Source organism: Pleurodeles waltl, chromosome 1_1 (assembly GCF_031143425.1).
Source record: "Pleurodeles waltl isolate 20211129_DDA chromosome 1_1, aPleWal1.hap1.20221129, whole genome shotgun sequence".
NCBI classification, from domain to species: Eukaryota; Metazoa; Chordata; class Amphibia; order Caudata; family Salamandridae; genus Pleurodeles; species Pleurodeles waltl.
In genome coordinates this window covers 196,633,901-196,660,386 of record NC_090436.1, presented here as the reverse complement: position 1 = coordinate 196,660,386, position 26,486 = coordinate 196,633,901, and the positions used below count along the sequence as shown (strand labels likewise).

At 43.3% G+C, this 26,486-nt stretch overlaps 1 protein-coding gene across 3 annotated transcripts in view; it reads left to right on the top strand.

The window, feature by feature from the left end:
• ADAMTS12 (ADAM metallopeptidase with thrombospondin type 1 motif 12) overlaps window positions 1-26,486 on the top strand; it is a 3,732,731-nt gene that overhangs the window by 2,299,715 nt on the left and 1,406,530 nt on the right. For all 3 annotated transcript variants that reach the window (XM_069220543.1, XM_069220552.1, XM_069220534.1), the window contains one exon: window positions 5,204-5,337. In XM_069220543.1, the coding sequence (XP_069076644.1) occupies window positions 5,204-5,337 (134 nt within the window). The remainder of the gene's footprint in view (window positions 1-5,203; window positions 5,338-26,486) is intronic.

Genomic DNA, 26,486 nt, shown 5'->3' with positions numbered 1-26,486 from the left:
AGCCACTTGCACACACAGTTACACACCCAAACTACCACTTACACACACAGTTACACACCAAAACAACCACTAACAAAGCCATTTTCAATCCATAGAGCCACTTACTTACCTATTTAGACGCCCATACAGTGACTAACATACCCAGTCACATACCCAAACAGCTACCTACTCATCTGGTGACACACCCAGAGAGGCATAGATATAGTCACTCAGATATCCAGTCAACCACTCACATACCCAATCACTTATATGGTCATTTATACACACATCATATTCGGGGTTATATACATGATACTGCAGTTGGTATATCTGAAAAAGATGTAAGGCCTATATATACACATCATTGTTTAGCAAATTGGTAATACAAATAATGTAGAAATACTAAGGTATATACAATTACTGAGGTATACACAGAAAAATATATAAATAATGTTAACAGCCACTAATAATGATTAGGTTGCTTGATATTTTTGTTGTGCTAAGATGTGGTTCCTTTTACCACTTATTGATTCAATGATATACTACCAATATGGCCGCTACTCTTAATCGTTTGGTCCACTCTCTATTTCTATTTCTCGGTCCCGGATTTCCGGGATCAGAGGGATAACATAATAAGTGCCTGTACTTGAGTACGCCGACAGCGGCAGTAAAATTTGAAAACGCGCGGGCAAAGTACTGCAGGACTTCTCCTTCAAATCGTTCTACTTCCATTTCCCAGCCACGGATTTCCGGGAACAGAGACATCGCATAATAAGCGCCCGTACTAGAGAACGCCAGCGGTGGTAAATTTGAAACCGCGCCGGCGAAGTGCTGCTGGATTTCTTCTCCTTCGAATGGTTCTCTAACCATATTGAGGGCCATGATCAGTTTCCACCTGATATTATCAATCCTTCTTGAATATTTGGGTAAGCCATTTTACCTTTTGTTAACTTGCCTACATTAACGGAGGATTTGGTATTTAAAATACTGATCGGTTCATATAACCAATCGTCTGACAATGACCATCGGTGGATGGTCTATATAATGTAAGGGATTTCTTTGCTAATTGTTACTTTATGAGTGACACAAGTTTCTTTATCTTGATAAACGCATGAATGACACGACAGGGGGGCTAGGCTGGAGATAATTATTTTGATATGTTGGCACTTACTGCCCATGGCTTATTCCTGGTTTGGTCATACAATGGTCTGGTTCTTTTTCTTTTTTTGTCCCTCTTCCCACCAGATCCACTAGGAATATATATGTGAAGAAATGTTTAAATTATAAACAACCAGAAACTGAATAGGTATGTTTATACTTGGCAATTAAGGACCATCGCATGATTATGCATGCACACAGTCGGCCTCTGACACTGGTGATAATAAAAACTATTTTATTACACTGGATATCTCTCCATCACTTAACATTTTTTTTAAAAATATTTTCTTTTTATTCTTGAGTCACGTGTAAATTCCCTTGTAAGTTTCTTATGTCACATCACTGTGGTTTCACTGTTGTCTAGGTAATTCCTAGTAATGTTTTGGACTCACGTCTGGGTATATATACTCATATATTTATATGTCTATTTTTTATTTTATCTCTATTTGTATTTATACTTACTTTCATGTTTTGTCTCATAATTCTGTGTTGTTTTGACTATGTGTTCAAGTGTTGTTTGTGTTTTTATTTCTTATTTTACATTATGTTACAGCCCTGAAGAAGCACTATGTTAAAGGGCGAAACGCGTTGGCTGTTGCTATTATGTACATTATGTTTCACCAAGAACAATATGGAAGGAAATAAGTGAATGGAAGAAGATAAAGAGAAGATTTGATGTATCCACATCATAAGAGAATTGGACTTTCTTTATATGTGAACTGTTAATTTCTAACAAGTGGTGCACCACCATTATAGTTTAAATTCAGGACCTAACTATAAGGTCCCTGTAACCTTTGTTTTTTTCAGTGACAATATATCTATTTATAGTTATGATGTAGATTCCATAGGAAAGGTGTTTATTTGTTTGCCAGTAACTTTAGCACCACTTGGCGAATCTTCACAAACGTTTCAAAACTAGTATGACAGTCATTTCAGCTGCTGTGTTGCAAGTTTTGGGGTGATTCATCAAGTGGGTACCAAGAAAAAGGGGGGGTCCCAAAACTTTTTTCTCCCCATGCAATTTCCTGTAGGGATTTTGAACATGGTTACAGCCCCAACCGCTGGAAGGAATTATACTAAATTGGGCAGAAAGGGAACAGTTGCTCCAGAAAAAGCCCTTTTAGTGATTTGGTGTAAATCTATTCAGAGGTTTTGCAGTTATTGAAGGAAAAAGAAATATAGATATCTAGGGATGCACATCCGCTGTGGATTTGTGGTCCACCCTCCAACAGCAATGCTGTGATTGGCTGGCTGCAACCTGAGTGTAAGGTTTCTGCAGCCATTTTGTTCATTGGGGCTCATTTAACAGTGGGGAAAATAAAATTAAAAAGTGATAGAAGAGGTCACGGTAAAGGTACCCTGGCTCCATGAGAGCAATGGAGGGTCTAAAAGGGACCCTCATGGGCAAGAAATTGTCCAAAAATATGTTTTGAGGAGAATCGTAGGATCAAAGGATCTAAATGGATCCTCACAGATTCTGGTAGAATGGGTGGATTGGCAGATCCAGACCACGATTTAAAAAACACATACACTCCCTCACTGACCCACACACCTACTCACACACTCACAAACCCACTCACACACCCATGCAGCCACTCCCACACCCACTCTGACCCTCAAAACCACTCACAGACCCACTTAGCTTTCACACACTCACTTACACACTCACTCAACCACTTACACACCAACACAACCACTTACACACCTATACAGCTACTCACACATTCACTCACAGGCCCACACAGCCACTCACACACCCACTCGCACACTGACTCACACACTCACACACCCACACACAGCCACTCACACAACCACTCACATACCCATACAGACACACACACCCGTCCACAGATCCACAAAACCACTCACACACCCATACAGCCACTCACACACCTACACACACACACACACACATTCATTCCCACACCCACTCACAAACCCACAAAAGCCAGTCACACACATACCCACATACCCACCATAAATTCACACACCCACTTGGATACCCACACAACCATTTACAAACCCAGGTTACAGAGACGTTAGAGTTAGGAAATAGCATTAAAAAAACATAAAAATTCACTGAAAAAACTAAAGGTTACAGGGACATTATAGCTAGGTTCAGATTTTTACACAAAGAAAAGGATAGAAATTCAGCAGTTATAGGTATAGTTCTCTCAAGTAACTATGACTCTTGCCCTAAGGGAACTATAACTCACACCCTCTCCATTTACTGCTAATTACTCCACATATTACATCACTTTGCAGTGAAATTTTTTATGAGAAAACTGTGCAGGTGGGGAGGAGTTACAGTTACCTTAGGGCACAAGTTATAGTTACTTGAGATAACTATAACTGGAGCACAAGTCATAGAGTTATAGTTACTTGAGATAACTATGGCTACTGAATTTATATATAGTTAGGAGTTAGCTTGGCAATAACTTTGGCACATTTGACAAATGTTCACAAATTTTTTAAAACTAATATGCCACTCACTTCAGCTGCTGTCTTGAAAGTTTTGAGGTGATCTGTCAAGCAGGGGCAGAGAAAAAGGGGGGTCCTAAAATGCTTTTTCTCCGTGCAGTTTCCATAGGGATTTCAGAAAGCGTGCTTTTGTGGTTTAGTGTAAATCCATTCAGAAGGTTTTTGAGATATTAAAGACCCCCTCCTGGAGCCATTAATGGCCCTGACGACCACCACGCCTAAGAGCTGGCTCCCTATCTCCAGAGATGCCCACCCTCAGGAGATAGCAGTTTGCTGTTGCTTGGAAGGAGTTATGACAGCTCCATCCATGTGAAAGCAAACTGTAACTGCTCCCAGTAAGCGGGAGAATGGATGTCATTTAGGGGTCGCCAGGGGTCCCATGGCACTGGCTCTGCGACCCCTGGCCTCAGAGGTGGCAAAATCAGTGCCAGGAACACAGGGATGCTCATTCTTACAATGTTGCTTGGGGCTCCACTTCCTTGTTTTCATTCAGTTTTTTATTACATTAATAGTGAATAATAACATATTTTTCACTATTAGAGTAATTAAAAATGTAGTGCAGTTAGCTGGAATATGACCCTCCTTGGTAGGTGAGATAAGTAATGAACAAATTTAAATGTATGTTGTGTGCATGCTTGCGGGTGAGAGTGTGTTTATGTAAAAGAGACTGTTTGTATGAGTGAATGCATGTGTATTTGTAAGCATGTGTGTGTGACTGAAAAAAAAGATAAAATGGCATGTGATGTCACTTCTGCTACCCCTGGCATTTTGGTGATTTGACGTCCATGGGCGATTTGGACAGGAAAACTGATGGAAGGATTGGTCCTGCACACAGATAGCAACATTTTTAGCTGCTCGCTGAGAGCAGGAGCAAAGCCGGCACCCGCTGAAGGTGGGGTGCCGGCAGAGACTGTGGGGGCCTTGAAGCTCCCTCCATGATTTAATATCCCGAAATTGAAGATAAACATGATTACTGGAGACATTACTTCAGTGTCCTTTAGACAGCTGTTTAGGGGAATATGCACACTACATTTCCCCAACAAGATAGCACTTACTAATTAGCCAGTAGAAAGTAATCCACTTGGAGCAGGAGCTTCTCCACATGTCAATAGTAAAACTGTGATTTCTATGACCTTAAATGGGATATCCAGTATGAAGCAAAAAAGCTGTTCTCTTTACCAAGTCCCTACCAAATATGAACAATACGCATTCAATGCTTTGTTTGATGACTGTTTGGGTTTGAGATGTATTGTGAGATCCATCCCTGGAAGGGCTTTTAAATTAACTGCATGCAGTTCTATACTTGTAAGTGAGTTCCAAAATACATAATTTGTGCCACTGTAATTTGCCCCAGAGATTGCATCGCCTGCCAACTGCAAATTATCTAATGCAGACATGGCATTTCGCACTGATCGGAGGTACACAATCAATGCAATCTTGGAAATAGCTATACACATTTTGTGACGATATCAGTAAAATATATATAATATCGTGGCATGGAACCCTCTGGAGCACTTAATTTTTCAGTGTGCTACTGATTTAATTCAAAGACGCTCCTAAAACATTACAATTTTTTTCTTTGCAGCAAGACCTTGTGAACTGCACTGTAGACCTATGGGTGGCAACTTTGCTGACAAGATGCTGGATGCAGTTATTGATGGTACTCCTTGCTTTGAAGGGACTGACAGCAGAGACATATGCATTAATGGAATGTGCAAGGTACTTGGTATGCTTCTTTCACTAAAGCTTCTGTGTAGAGTTTACTTTACAGAATTTATCAATCTGAATCAATTACGTATCGTCTAGCTAGCCACCTCATTTTATGATTATTGATATCTGGTTATTAAAAAAAGGGTCATGACTTGGTCCTCTATCTTGAACAGCTTCACACAGGTTTCTTAATTTTATATTTCAGCCAACTAATAGTGCCCACATTTTTTCAAAGTTAATACTTTCACTTTCAAAGGTTTTCCGACAGTAAGCTGGAGTCGTATTTCTTGTTAAATAAAGTATTGAAATGTATCTTCAATTTCATTTCATTCCATGTTGAATTACTACAATCAGTGTAGTATAATTTATACTTGGCATGATTATAGAATTATCTTCTCAAGAGGCTGATTTACTCTAGTAGGATCAGTGGTATGCTGACTATGTTCAGCGGGTATATTTAACTATAAAAAACAGAATCCATTAATAGATAGTTTATGCGATTCTTATCACATGGTGCAAGAAACTATGGGGCATATTTATTAAAGAGTTGCTTACCCCTTGCGCCATGCAATGAGGCACAAGAGTGACACAACTCTTAAGTTAGCTTTATCACGCCATGGAATGCACTTTGCCTGGCCCTGAGTGGCTTGATAAATCTACAGTAACACAAAGCAGCGGAAATCACTGTGTCGCTTTGCACTGGGAAGGCTTTCCATGGGTGGAGTGTGGGTGTTCCCACGCATCCACCCATGGATTTTGGCACATTCCCGGATTTATCATTACTAGTACACCTAGGAATGTGTCAAAATGCTAGGCCTCCCAAGGGGAAGCGTAACAAGCAGAAATATCTTTATTTCTCCTCGTTTCATCCTCTTTTTAGGTGTGCTGCATTTTGCAGCACACCTAGAAAGAGGAAAACGGTTCAGATGATTGTTTTTGTGTAGAAAGGTAAACCTTCCTGCACAAAGACAATCCTGTCTGCAATGCAGGCACTCTTGCACCATGGTGAAAGAGTGCCTGAGTTGGCACTAGGCAGGCCATTATGTGCCAGCGCAGGGAAAAGACAGAACTGCAGCCTATTAGAGTATATACACTGTAATCCTGCCCTTTCTCTATCAGGCAGTGCAGCAAGGTGACTTGCTGTACTGTGTAGCGTGATTTTTTTTACATAAATATGCCCCAATATGTGCAGTGTATGCAGTGAGGGTGGTAATCCGCACTACTTTTCATGGTCAAGCCTGACATCTGCCAGCAGAGAATTATGTGAGCATCACTATAGAGGGGATGCGGGTCCACCAACATGTTGGGAGACAGTGCATGTTTTAATTGGATAGAAGCTGTGTGCTTTCACAAAAGACAGTGATTGCCCTCCACAGAGCTATGATCATTTTGTTTATTTATCCAGCTGTATAAGCTTTAATCTTCATTGGCATACACATGACCCTGGAATGCTATTAAAGTGACTTAAATAACTAGATAATTGATGGTGTTCTTCTTTGGCATCAGCACAGATGGGAGAATGGCAGCCATTAATCTACCTTGATATTTAGGCCTGGCTTGACAGTGCAACTGTCACCTGACCTTTTAATCTACACCAATATTATTCTACAGTTCTTTGCTTCCCCATACATATTTGTTCCCATTCTGTTTACTGCCAATGCTTTTTTAAAGCCAGACCTCTTGGCATTGCCAGCGCTTGGTAATAAATCCTGTTAAAAAATTGTTGGACTACTTTGAAGTTCATGCCACATTAGTCTCTGCAATCGATTAGTAATAATCTGAAACATTAAAACAGCTGGTTAGTCTTTTTGGTTTATTTCAAACTGTTCGCACACTGCGAAATAGTATGTATAGAAAATCTGAAATATTGGCATATGTATGAGCAATTCTGAATCTCAAATTCAACCATTGCAACGCTATAGTTCCACTCAGTGCCTAAGAAAATACAGATTCCGGTCATTTATGACAGTTAATGGCAATGTTAGGGCAGGTGGTGTTCACCTGATTACAACGGTTCCTCGTCACAACTCTTGCCTTATTGCCCTCACTCCAAACATAAGCAATTCATTCGTTCTGTAAACGGCCTTTCAAAAAAACGGAATGTTATGTATCATTCATAACTTTTTTTTAAACTCATTCACTTCTGGTTTCTATAGGAGTGCATTAGATGCGCCATGAGACACATATAACCCTCAGGCCCCCCACCACCTACTATGTACAGCTGAGCGGGTAGAACACCTATTAATAGAAAGGTTGAGTCTGTAAGCTAAATCTCAAGGCTAACGACCAAATTATGATATTTGTTCTTATATTGAAGTTAACCTGACATTATTAAGTGCATCAGATGTGACAAGCAAATCAGAAGGGGTGCACTATCACTGAATCCTGTGAATAACGGGACTCATAGAACTGTGTATAGCTGAAGTCTGGTCAAGATCACGACCATTAGACCAACCTAACTCAACTCTTGATGGAAGTGATTCTCTTCTGAAACCAAACATATTAGAGTCTACAGTGTGTTTACTTTTTATTCCTTTGACATGGTACTAACCCATCTTAGACCACAAGTGGAGCTTTATTTGATCAAAAACGTATTTCAGCTCCGAAGCTCCAGAAACGAACATGCTTATTCTTCGGAGTAACAACTTAAAATCTCCTGTTCACCTCCCAACAGAAGTATGAGACAAAGGGAAAGGGAGCCCAGGCATTCTGCTGGGGATATTTGTTTTAAGGAGCAGAGGCTTCACCTGACTTGGCCCTCTCTTGCTCCTCATGCAGAGGATCCAGTGCATATTGGACACCTTTTGCCACCTATTTCCAGAGAAGAGGGTGGGAGGGCATAAGGAAGGTTTATCCAAGGATGAAACAGGACATATCCTGATAGCCTAATTTATATTCCATAGGCAAGTGTAGTAAGTTATTAGAAGGAGGAGCTAAGAAAAGTGGCCATTGAGGTGCACATATTGTGAAAACATTGTTTCCTGTCCACAGAGTGAATCGTCCTTGAAAGTTAAAACAAGGTGACTGACGGAAAGCAAAGAAGCACCCAATTGAGCACATACATATTTGTGCAGCTCTTTCTCAATGCACAGAAAACAGCACTATGAATGGCTAACATAATGAAGTATCTCAGTTTAGGACTGAAGACTAGTCATAGCCTGATTAGGTACTTCAAAGAGACACCTACTGGATTTGTCAGAGCTTGAACCACAACGATTGTTGGAGTTGGCTTTAACTAATGCCGCTTGAAGCAACTGTTCAGCAAACTTAATGGAGGAAATACAGTTTATGACATAAGACATGGGTTTGCAGTCTTCTCCATTAGTTGATGAAAACAACATATGTTCTCTTCAGGAATGTAGTGAATAGCATTGCAAGGACAACCAGCCTTACATAGAAGTAATCAGGCAGGAAGAAGGAAGCACGTTTGGGAACATTTGCTTGCCTATCAAACATGTTTCTGACCGAGACATTGTTTGTTCATTCTGTACAGTGCTAACACAAAAGACTGCGTGGCAACTATGCCTCCCCTCTCTAGAGAATCTTTAGGGAGCAGCGTATAAAGAGATGTGAGATTTTTTTAGACGATCAGAAATACAAGGATTGATTGCTTGAAGGAACATGCTGAAGCATCATTATCTGACAGATTTTTCTTCTGTTGTGATATCACTTTATTACTGCTTATGTGCTGCATAAATATTTAACACATTGCCTCTAAGATAAGCCTGACTATGTTTGTGTCAAACTGCTAGAGGGTTAAGCACAGGTTACTTTAGTGACTTGTGGTTCACCCTGACTTTGGGAATGTCCAACCCTCTCAACCAATAATTCAATTTCCAATGTATTGGCTTTGTAAATGCTTGTCTCATTGAAGTAGGGGGAAAGCATCAACACATGAAAAAATAAGGGGGGGAACAGAACAATGAACAAGCAATGAATAAAGGATGATAGAAGGGTGAAAAGAAGACATTACAGCTAATAAAAAAATGCAGGAAGAAGAAGAAACAGGGAAAAGAGGTGGGTGAGAGAGCATGGCAAAAGGGTGAGTACACCAGTTAATGAGTGTACAGTTGTGATTGAGTGCAGCAGTAACTATATGAGCACAGGAATGAGTGAATGCATGCACAGGCGTGGCTGATTGCAGGAGTGAATATAGTAATGAATATAGTTATGAAGGAGTGAGTATACATCACTAGCATTGACATAAAGAGAAGCAAAAACGAGAAGCTCCAAAAAAGGCGATTTCAAGCAAGCAGCTATGACATGATTTGGCATCTTGCCATAGTACAGATTCCAGCTTACTTATATTCAGAAATAAAGACAAAAGTTCATCTTTTTCAGGACCATCATTTCTACTGGCAATAATTAGCACTTCTGCCACAACGGTCCCTTTGACTTACCCATGAAGAGAATCACCGCCTAGGCAAATAATCTTGAGTAGTCTCCTTGTGCCAAGTACAATGTTCAGTTACGTACAAACAGTAAGGAAGGCTGCACCACATTGAAAGCCATACCAACAATGGATTGATTGAAACTTGTTTTTGCCATCCAGTGCTTCATATATAATTATCAATGCTACATTGGTTTAATAGCTGGAAATTGGGAATAAACAAGAGTATGATAAGTTTGTTATCTGGCTTTATATATTGATGCTGGATCTGACATCACTTTTGGCATGATGCTTTTGAAAAGGTCACATGGGAGAAACCACAGGGCAGGAGACCACCAGGACAACCAGAGCTTGAGGAAGTGTCTGAGACAATTTCTGTTAGCCTGTCAAAATTGTTTTCAAAGAAATAAAAATGGAAATCTTGCTAAGAGTTTCGTCAATGGAATTATAAGGAAAAAAAGTCAACTGCTTCCTGGTTGAACCAGAAAATAGGTAAGGTATCACGGGAGATGAGGCTGATGTTAGCCGAATAACCTTTAACTAAGATGACCATAAGCAAGTGCATGGGTTGGATATGTTCTCTGGAAGTAATACCTTTCACCAGAATTGTGACTTGGTATTATCAAATCTAGATGTACTTATGAATGCTGGATTTTCTTAGGTGACACAGTGGAAGTCAAACCGAATCTCCCATACAAGCTCAAGGACATGTGTTTTTGACCAGCAGCAGCAGTCAAGTACTTAAAGTGGGGTGGGCAGGAAATGGGTTGTGGGAAGGTGCATGCATGCAAGGTGTGTGGTGACAGTAAAAAAAAAAAGAAACCTTGCTTGCTGCATGACGTCCTCGCTCCGGTCGGTCTGTTTTCTGCTCCTCGGCCGGTCTCCTCCAGGCTCCTCCAGGCTCCATGAAATACCCCTAACCAATTCTGGTGCTGCTTTCATGCTGCTAATCAGCATGAAAGCGCACCAGGATTGGAGGGAGCATCCTCTCACAGTGCCTTTAAGAGCATTGGCCTTTCTCTAACACAGCTGTCTTAAGATAGCTAGGTTAGTGAAGTTTAAAGTGCTCATGTCTGGCTGACATCGCAAGATAACCAGCCAAAGAGACATGCACTCTTTAAAAAGGTGCACAGGCAACCCACCACTCTTCCCTGCTGATGCCCCCACTCAGCAGGCCCAGCCCTGTCCTGACAGGTTGAGGAAAAATAAAATGGTAATGAATTAACTCCATTACCATTTTATTTTTTGTCTCCGGGGGCATTTCAGTGGGGTGACACTCCTCCGCTCTAATGGAATAGCGGCCCCTGTATTTGACACTCATAGAAGTGAAAAGAGTTGATGGGTAAGGTGATTGTTTCATGTAGGAGCCATGTAATATGTGGGTCTTCTGCCTCAGTGTTAGAAATTGGGTCTCTAGTTGGCAGAGATTTGCACCATGTACAAGTAGGGACCATAATCCTAGTCAGTGCAAGTCAGATACATCACCTAAATTAACCTGACCACACCTTCTGGTAGCTGGGCACAGAACAGTCAGGCTTAACTTAAGAGCCAATGTGTAAAGTATTTGCGCAACACTTCAATTACAGTAACACAGTGAAAACACCACAAAAGAGAAAAATAAAAATATTTGTCTCATTAAAACAAGACCAAAACAATAAAAATCACATATATACTTTTCAAGTTATAATGTATTCAAATATGCAGTAAAAATTATGGTGAAAAAAAAATAAGTTTGCTCCTCATAAACTAATTATGGTAGTGTTCAGTTGGGAGTGCCGGCTACAGCACTAATGGGTAATGCACTTGTTAGACCGGGGTAATTGGCAGGGATCTCGACAGTGGACCGACAGTTATGGGTTCCATATGGTGCAGGCCTCTGCTGATGCGAGGTCATGGGGAAGGCTCAGTTGCTATAGCAAAGCAGGGGCCACGCTGGAAGGGCATCCCTCAGCCCAGGCACAAAGCCAGTGCTTTCAGTCAGCATGGGGCGCTGATCTTGACAATTGCAGATCAAAAGAGAGTGCTGGACGCTGATGAAGGGTACTGCTCAATCTTTAAAGCAAAGTTATTTTCTTATGCAGAGGAGAGTGCGGGGGACGTGCTGGTTCTCACAGAATGGCTCTTTCAGCAGGGTTATAATAAAAACAAGGAAAGGAAGTCTTTGATGGCCTTGAGACCTTGTGAACAGGGGCAAGCCAACATTCCCTTGGAGTTACATTGGGTTTAAAGGTTGTAGAGAAGGCTCAGTCCTTCTCACTGCAAGAGGCAGCAGACAGCAGGCCAGCACAACAGAGCAAGTTGTTAAGTGGCTGTCCCTCCTGACAGCGCAGCGAACAGCAAGCAGCAGACCAACACAGCAGAGCAGTTAGCAAAAGGGCAGCCCCTTCTGGAAGCACAGCTCCTCTTCTTGGCAGAGTCTCCTCGGGACCCAAAAGTGAACTCATTTGGTAGGATTTGGGGTTCAATATGCATACCCAGTTGAGCCTTTGAAGTTAGGGAGACTTCAAACAGAGGCCTTTGAAGTGCAGAAGGCCCCTGCCCTTCCTTCCTTGGCTCTAGACACTCTACAGTGGGGTATGCAGCCCTTTGTGTGGGTAGAGGCGCAGCCCTATTCAGGTGTTAGTGTCAGCTCCTCCCTCTCATTTAGCCCAGGAAGACCCATCAGACAGGTGATGTGTCACAAGGATGCAAATGTAACACCCCAGCTCCCTTTGTGTGTGACTGTCTAGAGGGAATGCACAAAGTCTAGCTGCCACACACCCCAGATGTGTATTCAGAGACGGGCAGAGGCAGAGAATGGTTAAAGAAAGAAATGCCAGCTTTCTAAAAGTGGCATTTTCAGACTTACAATTTAAAATCTGACTTCACCATGAGTTGTGTTTTTAAATTTTGAGTCCAGAGAAACCAAACTCCAAATGTATTTCTTGTCCAAATGGGAAGTTTCACTTAAAGGTTGCTTCAAGGCAACCCCAACGTAATATGAGAGAGATAGGTCTTCCAGTAGTGAAAAATTAATGTTAATAGTTTTTCACTACCAGGACATGTCAAACCTCAAAAGTACATGCCCAATCTTTGAAATACACTGCACCCTGCCCTTGGGGCTAACCAGAGCCTACTTTAGAGATGACCTGAAAGTGATAAAGAGGAAGGTTTGAGCCTGGCAAGGGGGTACACTTGTCAGGTCAAAATGGCAGTTTAAAACTGCACACACTGGCTCTGCAGTGGCAGTCTTGAGACATATTTAAAAGGCTACTGTAGTAAGTGGCAAAAGCAGTGTTGCATGCTCAATGGTAGCATTTAATTTACAGGTACTGGGCCTATATAGTGTACTTTGCTAGGGACTTACAAGTAAATTAAATATGTCAATCGTGGATAGGCTAATGTTACCATGTTTATAGTACAGAGCACCTGAACTTTAGCACTGGTTAGCAGTGGTAAAGTGCTCAGAACCCTAAAGCCAACAAACGAAAATTCAGCAAGAAGTGGAGGTAAAAGGCAAAGAGTCTGGGGAGGACCCTGCAGAATGGGCCATATCCAAAACACACAGAAGTGGAGTGCTTACTATTTCCTCAATACTGCAGAAGTTGTAGGTGGCTTCCCTTTTAGCCATTGTACTTTCAGCGAATGTTAAATTGTAAGGTTTAAGTATGGCACACTCATTTATGAATTGTCGTGCCACTTCACCAGATTTTAATGTTTGTAATGTCCAATCTAGCTGTGTAGTAGCTTGCACCTGAGCCTGTCTGTAATATAAAAAATTAAGGGCCTGATTATGAGTACGGTGGTCCTAAGACCACTGTTCCCGCAGTGGCGGTCTGACCGCCGGATCCTTGGCAGATTGTGATGCTGGCAGTCGGACCAACACAAGACCTTGGCCACTGCCAGGATCTTGGACCCCGTCGTGTTGGCGGTGGGGAAAGCCATGATCAAGCATAGCGGCACAGCTGTCGGCACAGCTTTGCTGATCACACCTTGCCTTTCCGTCAGCCTTTTCATGGCAGGGACACCGCCATAAAAAGGCCAGCAGAAAGGCAGGAACGGGACCACAGGGATCCCCTGCACCGTCCATGCCCATGTCACGGCAGTGCAGAGGCCCCCATGTCAGCACAATGGGAATGCGCACTGACTAAAATGGCAACAGTGCACATTTCCAACTGTGTTGGCAGTGCAGACAGTGCAGTGGCATTGACCTTGGCTCTTCCTTTGAGCTGAAGCCAACGCTAGCACACTGTCTCCACCATCTGGTGAAACATTGTAATATGGCATTGGAGAGACCACCAGCCTGGCTGCATTGTCCCTACCACCATATTGGCGATCTGGCAGTCGGACGCCAAATTCACAATAGAGCTCTTAGTCTTTTAACATATTAAAGATGGACAACATTAAGGTGATTATTGTTTCCACTTGTTTTGAGAGTTTTGGAAGTCACCTTCAATGACTTTAAAGGTGGTTTGCATTATTTCTCTATGAATTTCTCAAATTATTTCCATTAATCTCTTTCTGAGTTAGTCTGCATTTTTTTTAAAGTGACATTTATTAATAGGGACATAAAACATCTATTTTGACAGCATGTGGACCTAGTTAAAAATCATTATATTTCTTCACTAATTTTTGGACAGATGCTCTTTCAAAGCCACTCAGCTGAAATCCACCAGCCATTGGTTGCATAGCTTACCCATTCTGTTGGTGGTAACAGTTACAGGTGTATATTTATAATTCCTAGGGGTCTTGGCGATTAGGTAAAGGACCAGGAATCTTGGAAATCCTTCAGATTGGAATACCGTTAAATTATAAGTACCATTCTGACCCATCTCATTCATATCGGTGTCTGTAACATTTGTACTCAATTTTCAATCTGAAAACTGTGTTCAGCTGACTTTAAGAATAGGTAGGGCCCAATTCACAAAGGTAAAACTTAGACCAAAAGTCTTGGACTTTTGGTGTAAGTTTAGACTTTTGGTATAAGTTTAGACCAAAAAGGGCTAAATTTGAACCAAATGTCTAACTTTACTTGTAGTAAAGTCAGACTATTGGTCTAATATTAGACTTTAAATCTAACCTTAGACTTTTGGTCTCAGTTTACCTTTGTGAATCTGGCCTGTAGTATTTTTAAATCTCAGATGGGCTCAAATCCCAAGAAGGTTGTCTACTGGACTGTTTTATTTAGGAAAATAATTTCCTTGGGTATTATATATGCTCTAAATAAGACCTCTGTATCTTGAATCTTCCAAAACTCCATTACCCAAACACTTGTTTCAAGATTGTTTTCTTTCCAATACTCGTAGCCTTGTATAACAAGAGTTTCTATAACGTGCAATGCAAATTTATGTTTGTGATTTGTAATTTAGGTTCTTTTGAAGTCTAACTACACCTTCAAGCATAGATGTTCACAGCATGATGGTCCTGACTTACTCTGTAAAAAGAAGAATGTGGTTGCAATTCCTGACCTCAGGAATTGGCACAATTCTGTCAGGAATATTATGTCCATATCAGCAGTAAAACGGCAATCAGCATGAGAACCTACATTAAGAGAAAAAACACCCATCTACAAATCCAGAGAAAGGACCACAGAGATATAAGATATCTGTCACGAAGCCTGTAATAAACAAGAATCCATTAGTGCTGCTGAGCAACCGTGAAGTGTGTTGGTATGTTGTTCAGTTGAAAATCTTTATTGGAATCATTCTTATACAATTCAGTTTCTTGAATGAGAGACCATTTCGATTGAAGTTTTTTCGGTTGGTGGATCGTAGTAAACCACTGCAGAAGTTGAAACTATTGTAGTTGTTAAAATTGCAGTGTATGGTTCCTCACTGGAAGCAGATTTTCAGTATAAAGCTGGAGCCAAGCAGGTTCAATGGGACTCAGGACTTTAACAAGCTGTAGTCTTCTTGGATTATTTCCTGTAAAGTACTTTTTTGTCATGTTTTACTCCTAAGAAACTTTGGTGACAAGGCAGAAGTCTGATGCATAGAATAATCTACATAATATTTTGATGTCATCAATGGACACCTTCCTGAATTTCTTTGCAGTAGGCAATGGAGGTATGGTTTTTGTTTGTGTGTCTTCTACTCCAAGAACTGGTATAGGTAGTCTTTTCTTGAACTAGCTCTCCGACATTGAGTAGCCACTAATAAACTGTGTTAGAAGTTTTATCTTGGCCAGTGGCAGAGTTGGAATGTTTCACATTAGATCGCATGGTTCCAAACTTTTGGGCATTCTGCAAAACGTTCAATCAAGTATCCACTTGACTTTATCTCTTCTTCTTTTGTTTCAGGGATATAAAGATCAGGCACATACATAGATACTCCAAATAGAGAGTGACAACTTAATACACTTTTATAAAGATTATTTAATGCTCTCTGAACTTCATACAGATTATATAGCCAATTTAGTCTGTATCTAATACTTTAGCAATCAAAGCTTGTTTAAGCCTCCTGTGGGACACTCTATGACCCTGTTGCTTTCTGGGAAGAAGGGGTTTTGATTTTTTAAAGTTAATTTTGAATCCATGTGTTGTTAGTAATGTCACTCTTCTAACCATCCTAATCAGGTAGTCATTCAAATTATCATCACTAATGAATATATCATCAATATAAGAAAGCGCCTAAGGATTCTTCTGATCCTTACTGCAAAGGAACCATGACTAAGGGCAATATTATATAGCAATACTAAATTCTGTTAAATGACAAAGTGGCTAGATTTTAACTTCAAAGTGCTATATTCAGATTGAAAAAACCCCATTGGAAATGTCCAAGGTTGTTCTGTCTTTTTTCTACATCAGATTCATCTGTTTTCTTGTTTCACTCTCTGCCTTTTGTCAGTCTCTGGTGCAGCTTTGTCTGTGAGGGAACAATCAGGCCCTCATTACGAGTGTGGCTGTCTCACGAGCGCCACACTCGAGGTGGCAGTCTGGACCACTGCCAATGTCTTGGTCCAATTGCCACATTAAAACCCTGGCGGTCAGACCGCTAGGGGACTGCCAGCTCCGCCAGAATCTTCGATTCCGTCGGTGGCAGAGATCCTAATCCCTGGGGATTACAACCTCGTTCCCTGCCAGCCTTTTCATGGCGGTAACACCACCATGAAAAGAATGGTGGAGAACAGGGGCAGGGGGCCACAATGCAGCCCCTGCCCAGCCCCCTTACAGTGTTCACTGTCTGCTTTGTAATGAGGTAACCCAGTGTTAGCCAATGGAGAGAGAAGCCTTACAGCACTGAAAAATACCTTTAGACATTTTTCACTACCAGGACATGTAAAACTTAAACCCACATGTCTTACTTCTTGAATACCATGCACCCTGCCCTATGAAACTTTAAGGCCTACTGTAGGGGTGACTTACAAATTTAAAAAAGAGAATGTTTAGGCCTGGAAAAAAAGTTCATTTTTACTGGTCAAAATGGCAGTTTAAAATAGCACTGCAGGCTGCAGTGGCTACTTTAGCGGGGGACACAATTAAAGATGCTGCCCACTAACATTTAATGTAGGGGCCTTGGGTAAAGTTTTACTACTTTACTAGGGTTTACAAGAAAATTAAATGTGCCAATTAAGTGTAGTGCAGTTTTATCATGTTTGAGGGAGAGGGCACAGGTACGTTAGAACTGGTTAGTAGGGTTAAAGGGCAGTTAGGCCCTCGTTACAACCCTGGCGGTCGGTGATAAAGCAGCAGTAATACAGCCAACAAGCCAGCGGTAAAAAAGAAAAAGAATTATGACCACGGCGTAAACCGCACAACACAGACAGCCACTTTAACACACCAACCGCCACGGCGGTCGCAACAAGCACCGCGGCGGTAACCGCCAACAGCCAGGCAGAAGACACGGTTCCACCCACTGTATTATAAGAAGTCTATCCGCCACCTTTTCCAGGGCGTTAACAAAAGCTCAGTGGAAACAGTGCACAGAAGTCAAAGGACTCACCTCTGGACATTCAGGGAACAACCATGCCGCCATGGAGCCCGAACTGCAGATCTTCCCCATGCTGGTCTACCTCCTCCAGGAATACCAACGACAGCGATGACAACCACGGTGAGTACTGCCGCCTAGCACACATGGGAGGGGGGAGGAAAAAGAGAGTGACACACACACACGCAACACGCAACACCCCCACCCCCAACACCATACACACAATCAGATGCAGTAATAAAACATATTGACCCAGTACCCCTCAGGAATAATTCAAGGACTAAAGGAATTGATGAAAGTGAGTGTAATAAGATACAAATCCAGAAAAACTCAAAATTTAAAACAGTATTTACATATATACAAATGGAGGGACACTGCCCAGTCCACAATGTCCGTGGGCCACAGGGCCACATCACATAGGCCAAGGCCCCATCTTACTCCTGCATCAACACAAAGAGAACACTGCTGGAGCATCAGGTCGAAAATACACAGGCACCTCAGGGGGACGGGGAATGGGGGGGGCACCTCAGCCGGAAGATGGTACAACACCACTTGTCCTGGAGGGGGCAACATGCCCTGTGCAATGTCCTGGGGAGTCCAAGGCCACAGTCTCTCAAGTGGGTGGTTTGCCCACTGCTTGGTCCTGGGGAGTGCAAGGCCACAGTCTCTCAAGTGGGTGGTTAGCCCACTGGTTCTGGAAGAGGCCTTGTGCCCAGTGTGCTTCATCCTTGGCAAGGAGGGGGTGAGTGAATGGCTTCTTCCACTGGTTCTGGAGGGGGCCTTGAGCCCAGTGTGCTTCATCCAGGCAAGGAGGGGGTGAGTGGATGCCTTCTTCCACTGGTTCTGGAGGTGGCCTTGTGCCTAGTGTGCTTTATCCTGGGAAGGAGAGGGTGAATGGATGTCTTCTTCCACTGGATCTGGAGGGGGTCTTGTGCCCTTTGATGCAGATCTTTAGGAGTGCAGGTTCACAGTCCTCGGTGTCATACCCACAGGATTTGCAGTGGGCAGGATGCACTACACTCCATGGAGGCAGGACTACAGACCATCCGCGGTGGCGAAGGCTGCACAGTGGTGGCAGTGCCAGTGCTGGTGGCAGTGCTGCTGTGGTGGGGGGTGGCTCCAGCCCTTCCCCTGCAGCCTCAGACGGCTGCCCACTGGGGCTGCTACTGCTGGCAGTGGTGCTGGTGGCAGTGCTGGTGGCGGTACAGGTGACTGCTGGCAATGGTGCTGGTGTCGTGGCTGGCAATGGTGGGGGGAGGCTCCAGCCCTTCCCCTGCAGCCTCAGACAGCTGCCTACTGGGGCTGGTGCTGCTGGCAGTGGTGGTGGTGCTGGTGTCGGTGCAGGCAGTGGTGGGGGGAGGTTCCAGTTCTTCCCCTGCAGCCTCGGACTGCTGCCCACTGGGGCTGCTGCTGTTGGCAGTGGTGCTGGTGTTGGGGCTGGTGGCGGTGCAGGTGGTGGTGCTGCTGGCGATGCAGGCAGTGATGGGGGGAGGCTCCAGCCCTTCCCCTGCATCCTCAGACGGCTGCCCACTGGGGATGCTACTGCTGGCAGTGGTGCTGGTGGCAGTGCTGGTGGGGGGAGGCTCCAGCCCTTCCCCTGCAGCCTCGGACGGCTGAAGCACCATGGTTGGTGTTGGGGGCTCAGATTCTGTCACAGCACCATGCCTCCTGTCCCTACTGCCTGCAGAGGCAGGCCCTTTGCCCTTGCCATCTGGTGGTGCCTCCTTGCCATCTGGTAGTGCCTCCTTGCCCTTGCCATCTGGTGGTGCCTCCTTGCCCTTATAAGCTGGTGGTGCCACCTTGCCCTTCCCCTTGTAAGCTGGTGGTGCCTCCTTGCCCTTGGCAGCTGGTGGTACATCCTTGCCCTTGCGCTTGGCAGCTGGTGCAGGCACACTGCCAGTGCTGATGGGTGTCTCTTTGGAGCCTCTCACACCTACAGTAGCTGCCGAAACTACAGTGACCGTGGACTGGGTGGCTGAGGTGCTAGCCTGGGCTCTTGGGTGTCTGAGTGCTTGCATTTGTGTACTTTGGGAGGAGGGGGCACAGACACGGTGGGAGAGGACACAGGAGACGTGTGCATGGATGTGGGGGTGATGACTGCCAGTGAGGGACATGTAGTGATAGGCGTGATGGTGATGAGACAGTGGGTGTGGATGTAGTGCATGCAGGTGTGAGTGGAGACAGTAGTGGGAGGGAGGTGGACGAGGATGAGGAGGGGGACACAGTGGAGGCAGTGAATGTTATTATGTCATTATCTGGATCTTGTTTGTGTGAGTGCCTGTGGTATAATGTGTGGTGCTTGTGTTTGCCTGAGCCACTCCTGTGTGTTGTCTTGGGTACATGCTGGTCTGAATGTGTGCTTGGGATAGGTTGGAGTTCAGGGGAATGGGACTGGGCAGAGGAAGTTGGAGGGGGGAGGCTAGAGACAGGAACAATGGCTGCCATTAGGGAGGAGGACAGAGACTGGAATGATCTCTGTTGGGCCGCCACGCCAGTTTGAATGCCCTCCAGAGGTATGGGCTCGCTGGGTGTGTGATGTGGTGGTATTTCCTGAGGGGGGAGGCTCTGTAGTTGTATGGGACTGTGCCTGGGTAACTCACTGTCCGGAGGTCCCTGATGGGCAGGGTTGGTCATCCTGATCCAGGCGAGACAAGCTACTGTCATCACTGTGGGCCTCTTCTGGGGGGGGACTGGATGTTGCTGGTACCTCCGCTGACTTGGGTGTGGGACCTGTGGGGATGTAAATACAGTGTTATTGTTTCTTCGTGTGACATCTTGTGCATGGGTGTGTTGGCCTCTATGGTTGTGAGTGCCCTGCCAGCTTTGCCTTGTGTGAGTAGTTATTTGGTGGGCTAGGTGATTCTCTCTAGTGTGCATGCCATGACGGTGGATGTCCATGCAGGGCTGTGAGTGGTGTCCATACATTGTTGTTGCATGCAGTGCTGGGTACTGGGATGGGTGGGTTATGATGGTGGGGTGTATGTGAGGTGGTGTGCCGATGGGGGTGAGGGTAGGGGTGGGTGTATGTGATGGCATGCAGGTAGGATGGTGAAAATAGTAAAGGTTTGACTTACCAGAGTCCAGTCCTTCTGCTACTCCTGCCAGGCCCTCAGGATGCAGTATTGCCAAGACTTGCTCCTCTCATGTTGTTAGCTGTGGGTGAGGACGGGGGGTCCAATGCAAGTCCTCTGTACTGCTATCTGGTGTCTTGCTACCACGGAACACACCTTCCCCCGTAGGTCGTTCCACCTCTTCCTGATGTCATCCCTTGTTCTTGGGTGCTGTCCCATGGCGTTGACCCTGTCCACGATTGTCCACCATAGCGCCATCTTCCTAGCGATGGATGTCTGCTGCACCTGTGATCCGAATAGCTGTGGCTCTACCCGGATGATTTTCACCACCATGACCCTTAGCTCCTCCTCTGAGAACCTGGGGTGTCTTTGTGGTGCCATGGGTGTAGTGTGAGTGGCATGTGTGAGGGTGTGTGGGGTGATGTGTTGGGGTGTGTGCTGTGAGGTGCTTGGATGGTGTATGGGTGATGGTGTTCTGTGGCTCTGGTTGTGTGGGTGCTCTTGCTGTATCTCTCTCTAGTGCCAATTTTTGTTAGTCGTAAAGGGATGTAGGTAATGTGTGTGTGGGTTTTATAGTGTTGTGAGTGTGTGGGTGTGGTGCGTGTATGGGTGTCAGGTGTGTGTAGTTTGAATTGACCAATGTAGTGTTGTTTTGTTAGTGTGTGTGTATTTTGAGTGCAGCAGTATGTACCGCCAATGGTTTACCGCGGTTGAATGTCCGCTGTGGTGATTCATGGGTCATAATGCTGTGGGCGTAGTTCTGTTGGCGTAACGGTGTGGGTTTTGGTACCGCCTGTTTATCACTGACCTGTGGGCTGGCGGACTTGTGTGTGTGTCTGTATAGTGACGGATTGTTATGTGTGGGTCATAATATGGGTAGCGGTATAGCGCCGCGGACACGGTGTGTTGACAGCATTCAGCATGGCGTTAAGCAGGACTTACCACCAATGTCATAATGAGGGCCATAGTACTAATAAGCAAAGCAGGATGTATGAAGGCAAAATGCTTGGGGGAATACCTCACCAAGGTCTAACACTGGGATATTCTGGTTTTGTAAAGCAGGTCAGGAATGGGTCACAAGAAAGGAGAGGTACTGCGAGGAGGACCCCTTCATTGTGCCTTGAAGCAGGTGAAAGCTAAGATTTCTTTACAGCACTACCCTACAGATCAGATCCGTGAAATAATATTGATGCACACAATATCAATTCACAACTATATCGGAAATCAATATTGTTCATAAAAATATCAACTTCATATATGCAACTAATAAAAACACAAATATTGAGAACCAAAATATCACTGTTAAAAATATTGATTTTCACAAAATTGATAAAAAATATATCATAAACAAAAATACCACAACCTTTAAATAAATATATAATCAAAACATATCAAACACTATATCTCGTCCACATTGTATTACATATATATATATATATATATATATATATATATATAGAGAGAGAGAGAGAGAGAGAGAGCACAGAAAATTATGATCATCTTACATAAGTAAAACACATATAACTCATCCTACCAAAATGTAAACCTTAATTCATAACAAAATTAATAAAAACATATTTAGAACTACTACAAACGATAAAATATTAATTAAAATAATTATAAGTAAATATATATAGATATATTATACAATCAAATAAAAACAACATTTTCAAACTATATCACCAAGCAAAATTATAACACAAAAACATTCACACAAAAATAAATCTACTCAATAAACACAAACTCATCTAATGAAATCACAGAAACAATTAAACTAACCAAGAAAAGGCACGCACGTTTTATCAACTTACTACTCCGAAAACTACAAAAGCTGCAAAAAGATGACTCTGCTGAATTTTCAAACCACAACTTGTAAACAGGTGTGGAAAAATATGTATAACTACCTTCCAAAGTAAGTGAAACATGTATTTAAACTAAAGTATAAAATTATTTAAACTTAAAAATGTAAAATGATAATTAATAAAATACTCTACTATTTTATCTCTTTAAGTTTAGATACTATAAAGAAAATACAAAAAAATCAAAAAACTGTGCATCTACCGAAAAACAGTACAGTTAAATGCCTGGGAAAAGACAAAAAAGGTAGGTAAATGTAAATGTTAATAAACAGGAACTCAGCCTCCACTTGTTACCAACAAGCAACCATTTAAAATTAAACAAATGCATTTTTTTCTTAACCAACAGGCAAGAGACCACCTGATCCATATTGCAACACCCACAACAGCAATTCAGAAAATAACGTTTGCAACATGCAGCAGGAGCACACATGTAAGTATTAAACAGAAAATGAGTTGTATTCTTTTAAACGTAAATAACTCACATTTTATACATTTTAAGAAAATAATTCTTTATATTATTACACTATTTTCAAACTTAATGACAGAAAGCAAGATACATCAAAGAAAGGAAAGCAATTAGTATCTAATATGGCTACAATAACACCCAAAAAAAGCACACGCAAGAAACCTACTCATTGGAACTGTGCTAAATATTACTCTAATGATTGCTATTGGGGGGGGCAGTACAAAAGATGAGGTTCTAACTAATGTAAAGGAACAAAACTATCACCCAAATGTAACTGAATTAGGAGTAAGACATTGTGCATTGAAATATGTGCCCTGTTATAAGCAGATACATTTATGTAAGGGAAATGTTGGACTTTTGCCCTTTTGGAGGGTCATCCCCATTTTTTTTGCCTCCTGCGTCCTATTTTTTTCTGACCTGTTGCTGTTGGTTTTGAACTCTGAACACTTTACCACTGCTAACTAGTGCTAAAGTGCATATGCTCTCTGTGTAAATTTCATGTAATTGGTTAATCCATGATTGGCATATTTGATTTACTAGTAAGTCCCTAGTAAAGTGCACTAGAGGTGCCAGGGCCTGTAAAACAAATGTTACCAGTGGGCCTGCAGCACTGGTTGTGACACCCACATACATAGCTCTGTAATCATGTCTCAGACCTGCCACTTCAGTGTCTGTGTGTGCAGTAATAACTGTAAATTCGACTTGGCAACTGTACCCACTTGCCAGGGCTAAACCTTCCCTTTTCGTACATGTAAGACACCCCTAGGGTAGGCTCTAGGTAGCCCCAAGGGCAGGGTGCAGTGTATGGTTAAGGTAGGACATATAGTAATGTGTTTTATATGTCCTGACAGTGAAATAATGCCAAATGTGTTTTTCACTGTTGCAAGGCCTGTCCCTCTCTTAGGTTAACACGGGGGCTACCTTTAAGTATGATTAAAGTGTAGATTCCCTTAGGGAGCGGATGGACATGTGGAGTTTGGGGTCTCTGAGCTCACATTTAAAAAATACATATTTTAGTAAAGTTGACTTTAAGATTGTGTGTTTGAAAATGCCACATTCAGAAAGTGAGCATTTTCGTATACCATTTCTGTGACTGCCTGTTTGTTGATTACCTGTCTGGGTCAGTTTGATAGTTGGGCTGGTTGCACCTCACACTAGACAGTGACACAAAGGGAGCTGGGGTGTAGTCTGCATTTCCTGATGAGTCATCTGTGCTAGGAGGGAGGGGATGAGTGGTCACTCGCACCTGAAAGGGCTGTGCCTGCCATCACACAATGCAGTCTCCCACCCCCTGGTGAGTGTCTGGGGCCTGGCCTGGGAAAGGCAGGATTTCAAAGAGAGACTTTTCTTTGACGTAGGCCTACTTCAAAGGAGAAAATGGGTATAAGAAGGGCACTTAAAACCACAGACTTTAGAACACTTCTGGAAACCAAGAGGAACCTCTGCCTGGAGAAGAGCTGAAGAGCTGAGGAAGAAGAGCTGCCCTGCCTGCGACTGTGCTTTGTGGAGCTATCCTGCAGTTGCTGCTTCTGCCAGAGTAAGAGGGCAAGGACTGGAATTTGTGTGCCTTCCATCTTGTGAAGATCTCCAAGGGCTTGATTTAGAGCTTGCCTCCTGTTGTTTGAAGTCTCAGGGACAGCAAAGACTTCTCTCTGCCAGCACCTGGAGTCTCTGGAGAGACTCCTACTCTGCCCTGTGGTGCCTGTCCAGTTCCTGGGACCCTGAAAGGAAAAGCTGGCAGCCGAAGAGGAGGAAATCCACACACAGAGCGTCATGCGGGGAAAAGATCGACATGACTCCGATCTGTGGCTAAAAATCGATGCTTGCCTGCAACGCGACTGAAGAATCGATGCACGGAGCTGGAGAAACAACACACAGCATCGCTGACGGAGGCTGGGAGATCACAACCCGTGCTGTGCTGTTTTCGGATCATCGTGCTGCTGGATTACCAACGCAAGTACTGCTGGGCGTATAAAAACAACGCAAGGCCTGCCCAGACCCGAGAGTGCTGAACGTAACAACGCATCAGTCTCCTGCAGAGAGAAAGAACGACACGCCCTACCTGATGAAAGGAGAAATTACGCCAAGGTCACGCTCGTGAGGGGAATTGATGCATTACAAGCCCTTTTTGATGCACACTCGCCCGTGCGGGATTATTTTTGACGCACCCAACGTACATTTTCACGCTAACAGGGTTAGTGTGTTTTAAACTACATAAAGACTCTTTTTGCATTTTTATTGATAACTTGACTTGTGTATTGTGGATTTTTATCGTTTTGGTCTTGTTTTGTTCAGATAAATATTTTCTATTTTTCTAAACCTGTGTTGTGTCATTTTGTAGTGTTTTCATTAAGTTACTGTGTATGTTGGTACAAATACTTTACACCTAGCACTGTGAAGTTAAGCCTACTGCTCTGCCGAGCTACCAAGGGGGTAAGCAGGGGTTATCTCAGGGTTTTTCTCTTTTACCCTGACTAGAGTGAGGGTCCTTGCTTGAAAAGGGGGTAACCTGACTGTCAACCAAAGGCCCCATTTCTAGCAGACATATATTGCAAGATTTGAAAGAGACAAGCACTAACTCCCAAGAGCCTTTAGCTAAAATACTAAAGGATATACTCCCTAAAGTCCCCTAACACATCACAGGCCAGCTACCCAGTATAGCCTCCCTAAAAAACTTACTTGCATGAACTGGGGGCATGAACTCCTGCCCCTATAAGATGCCGATCCTTCACGTCCTGCTGCTGCTGATAGAAAGGAGCCCAAAATCAATGCCGCCATGGACGCAACCGACAGTAAGACAAAACCGCTACCTGTGTCCCTAAACTCAACATCCAATTGTTGCGCCGCCATAGACCTGGTATGGGGGCCGAGTATACATTTGTGTGTCCTGAGTCAGAGTAGTACACAACATATGACCCAATCACAGCCCCATGACACCCCCTGTGGGCAGGTCACTGATATTGCCCTGCCACACTCCTCAAAACCACACATGTCTGTATATCCCAGTTTCAGGGACAGTGAAGTGTACATAGCATTGTGTCACACAATTGAAACCCCACATCAGTATCATACCTACTAATTGAACTGACTCCCTCACATTGCTGGCATGCTATGACCTGTTGTGATATTGAAGACATATATGTATGGATGTGTCATTTAACCCAGACACCCCTTCCTTGCAATATCCATGTAATGGACTCACAGATATCACCCACATTGCAAGAGAATGGAAGGTAAATGTGATCACAATATTTTGTGATACAAATATTCCAAAGCTCACAGTTTTAACAATACCTGCAGGGATGGAGTCATCAAGGGGACCCCAGGAAGGATGCTGCCCTGGGACACATTTTACTTTGCACATGCCCCTAAAACACTATTTGCACAGGAACTTGCTCCCTGTACCTAAGGGACAACCAATAGTATAACCAGCTGCCATGCCTATTTGCCGAATGTATAAGTGCAAGT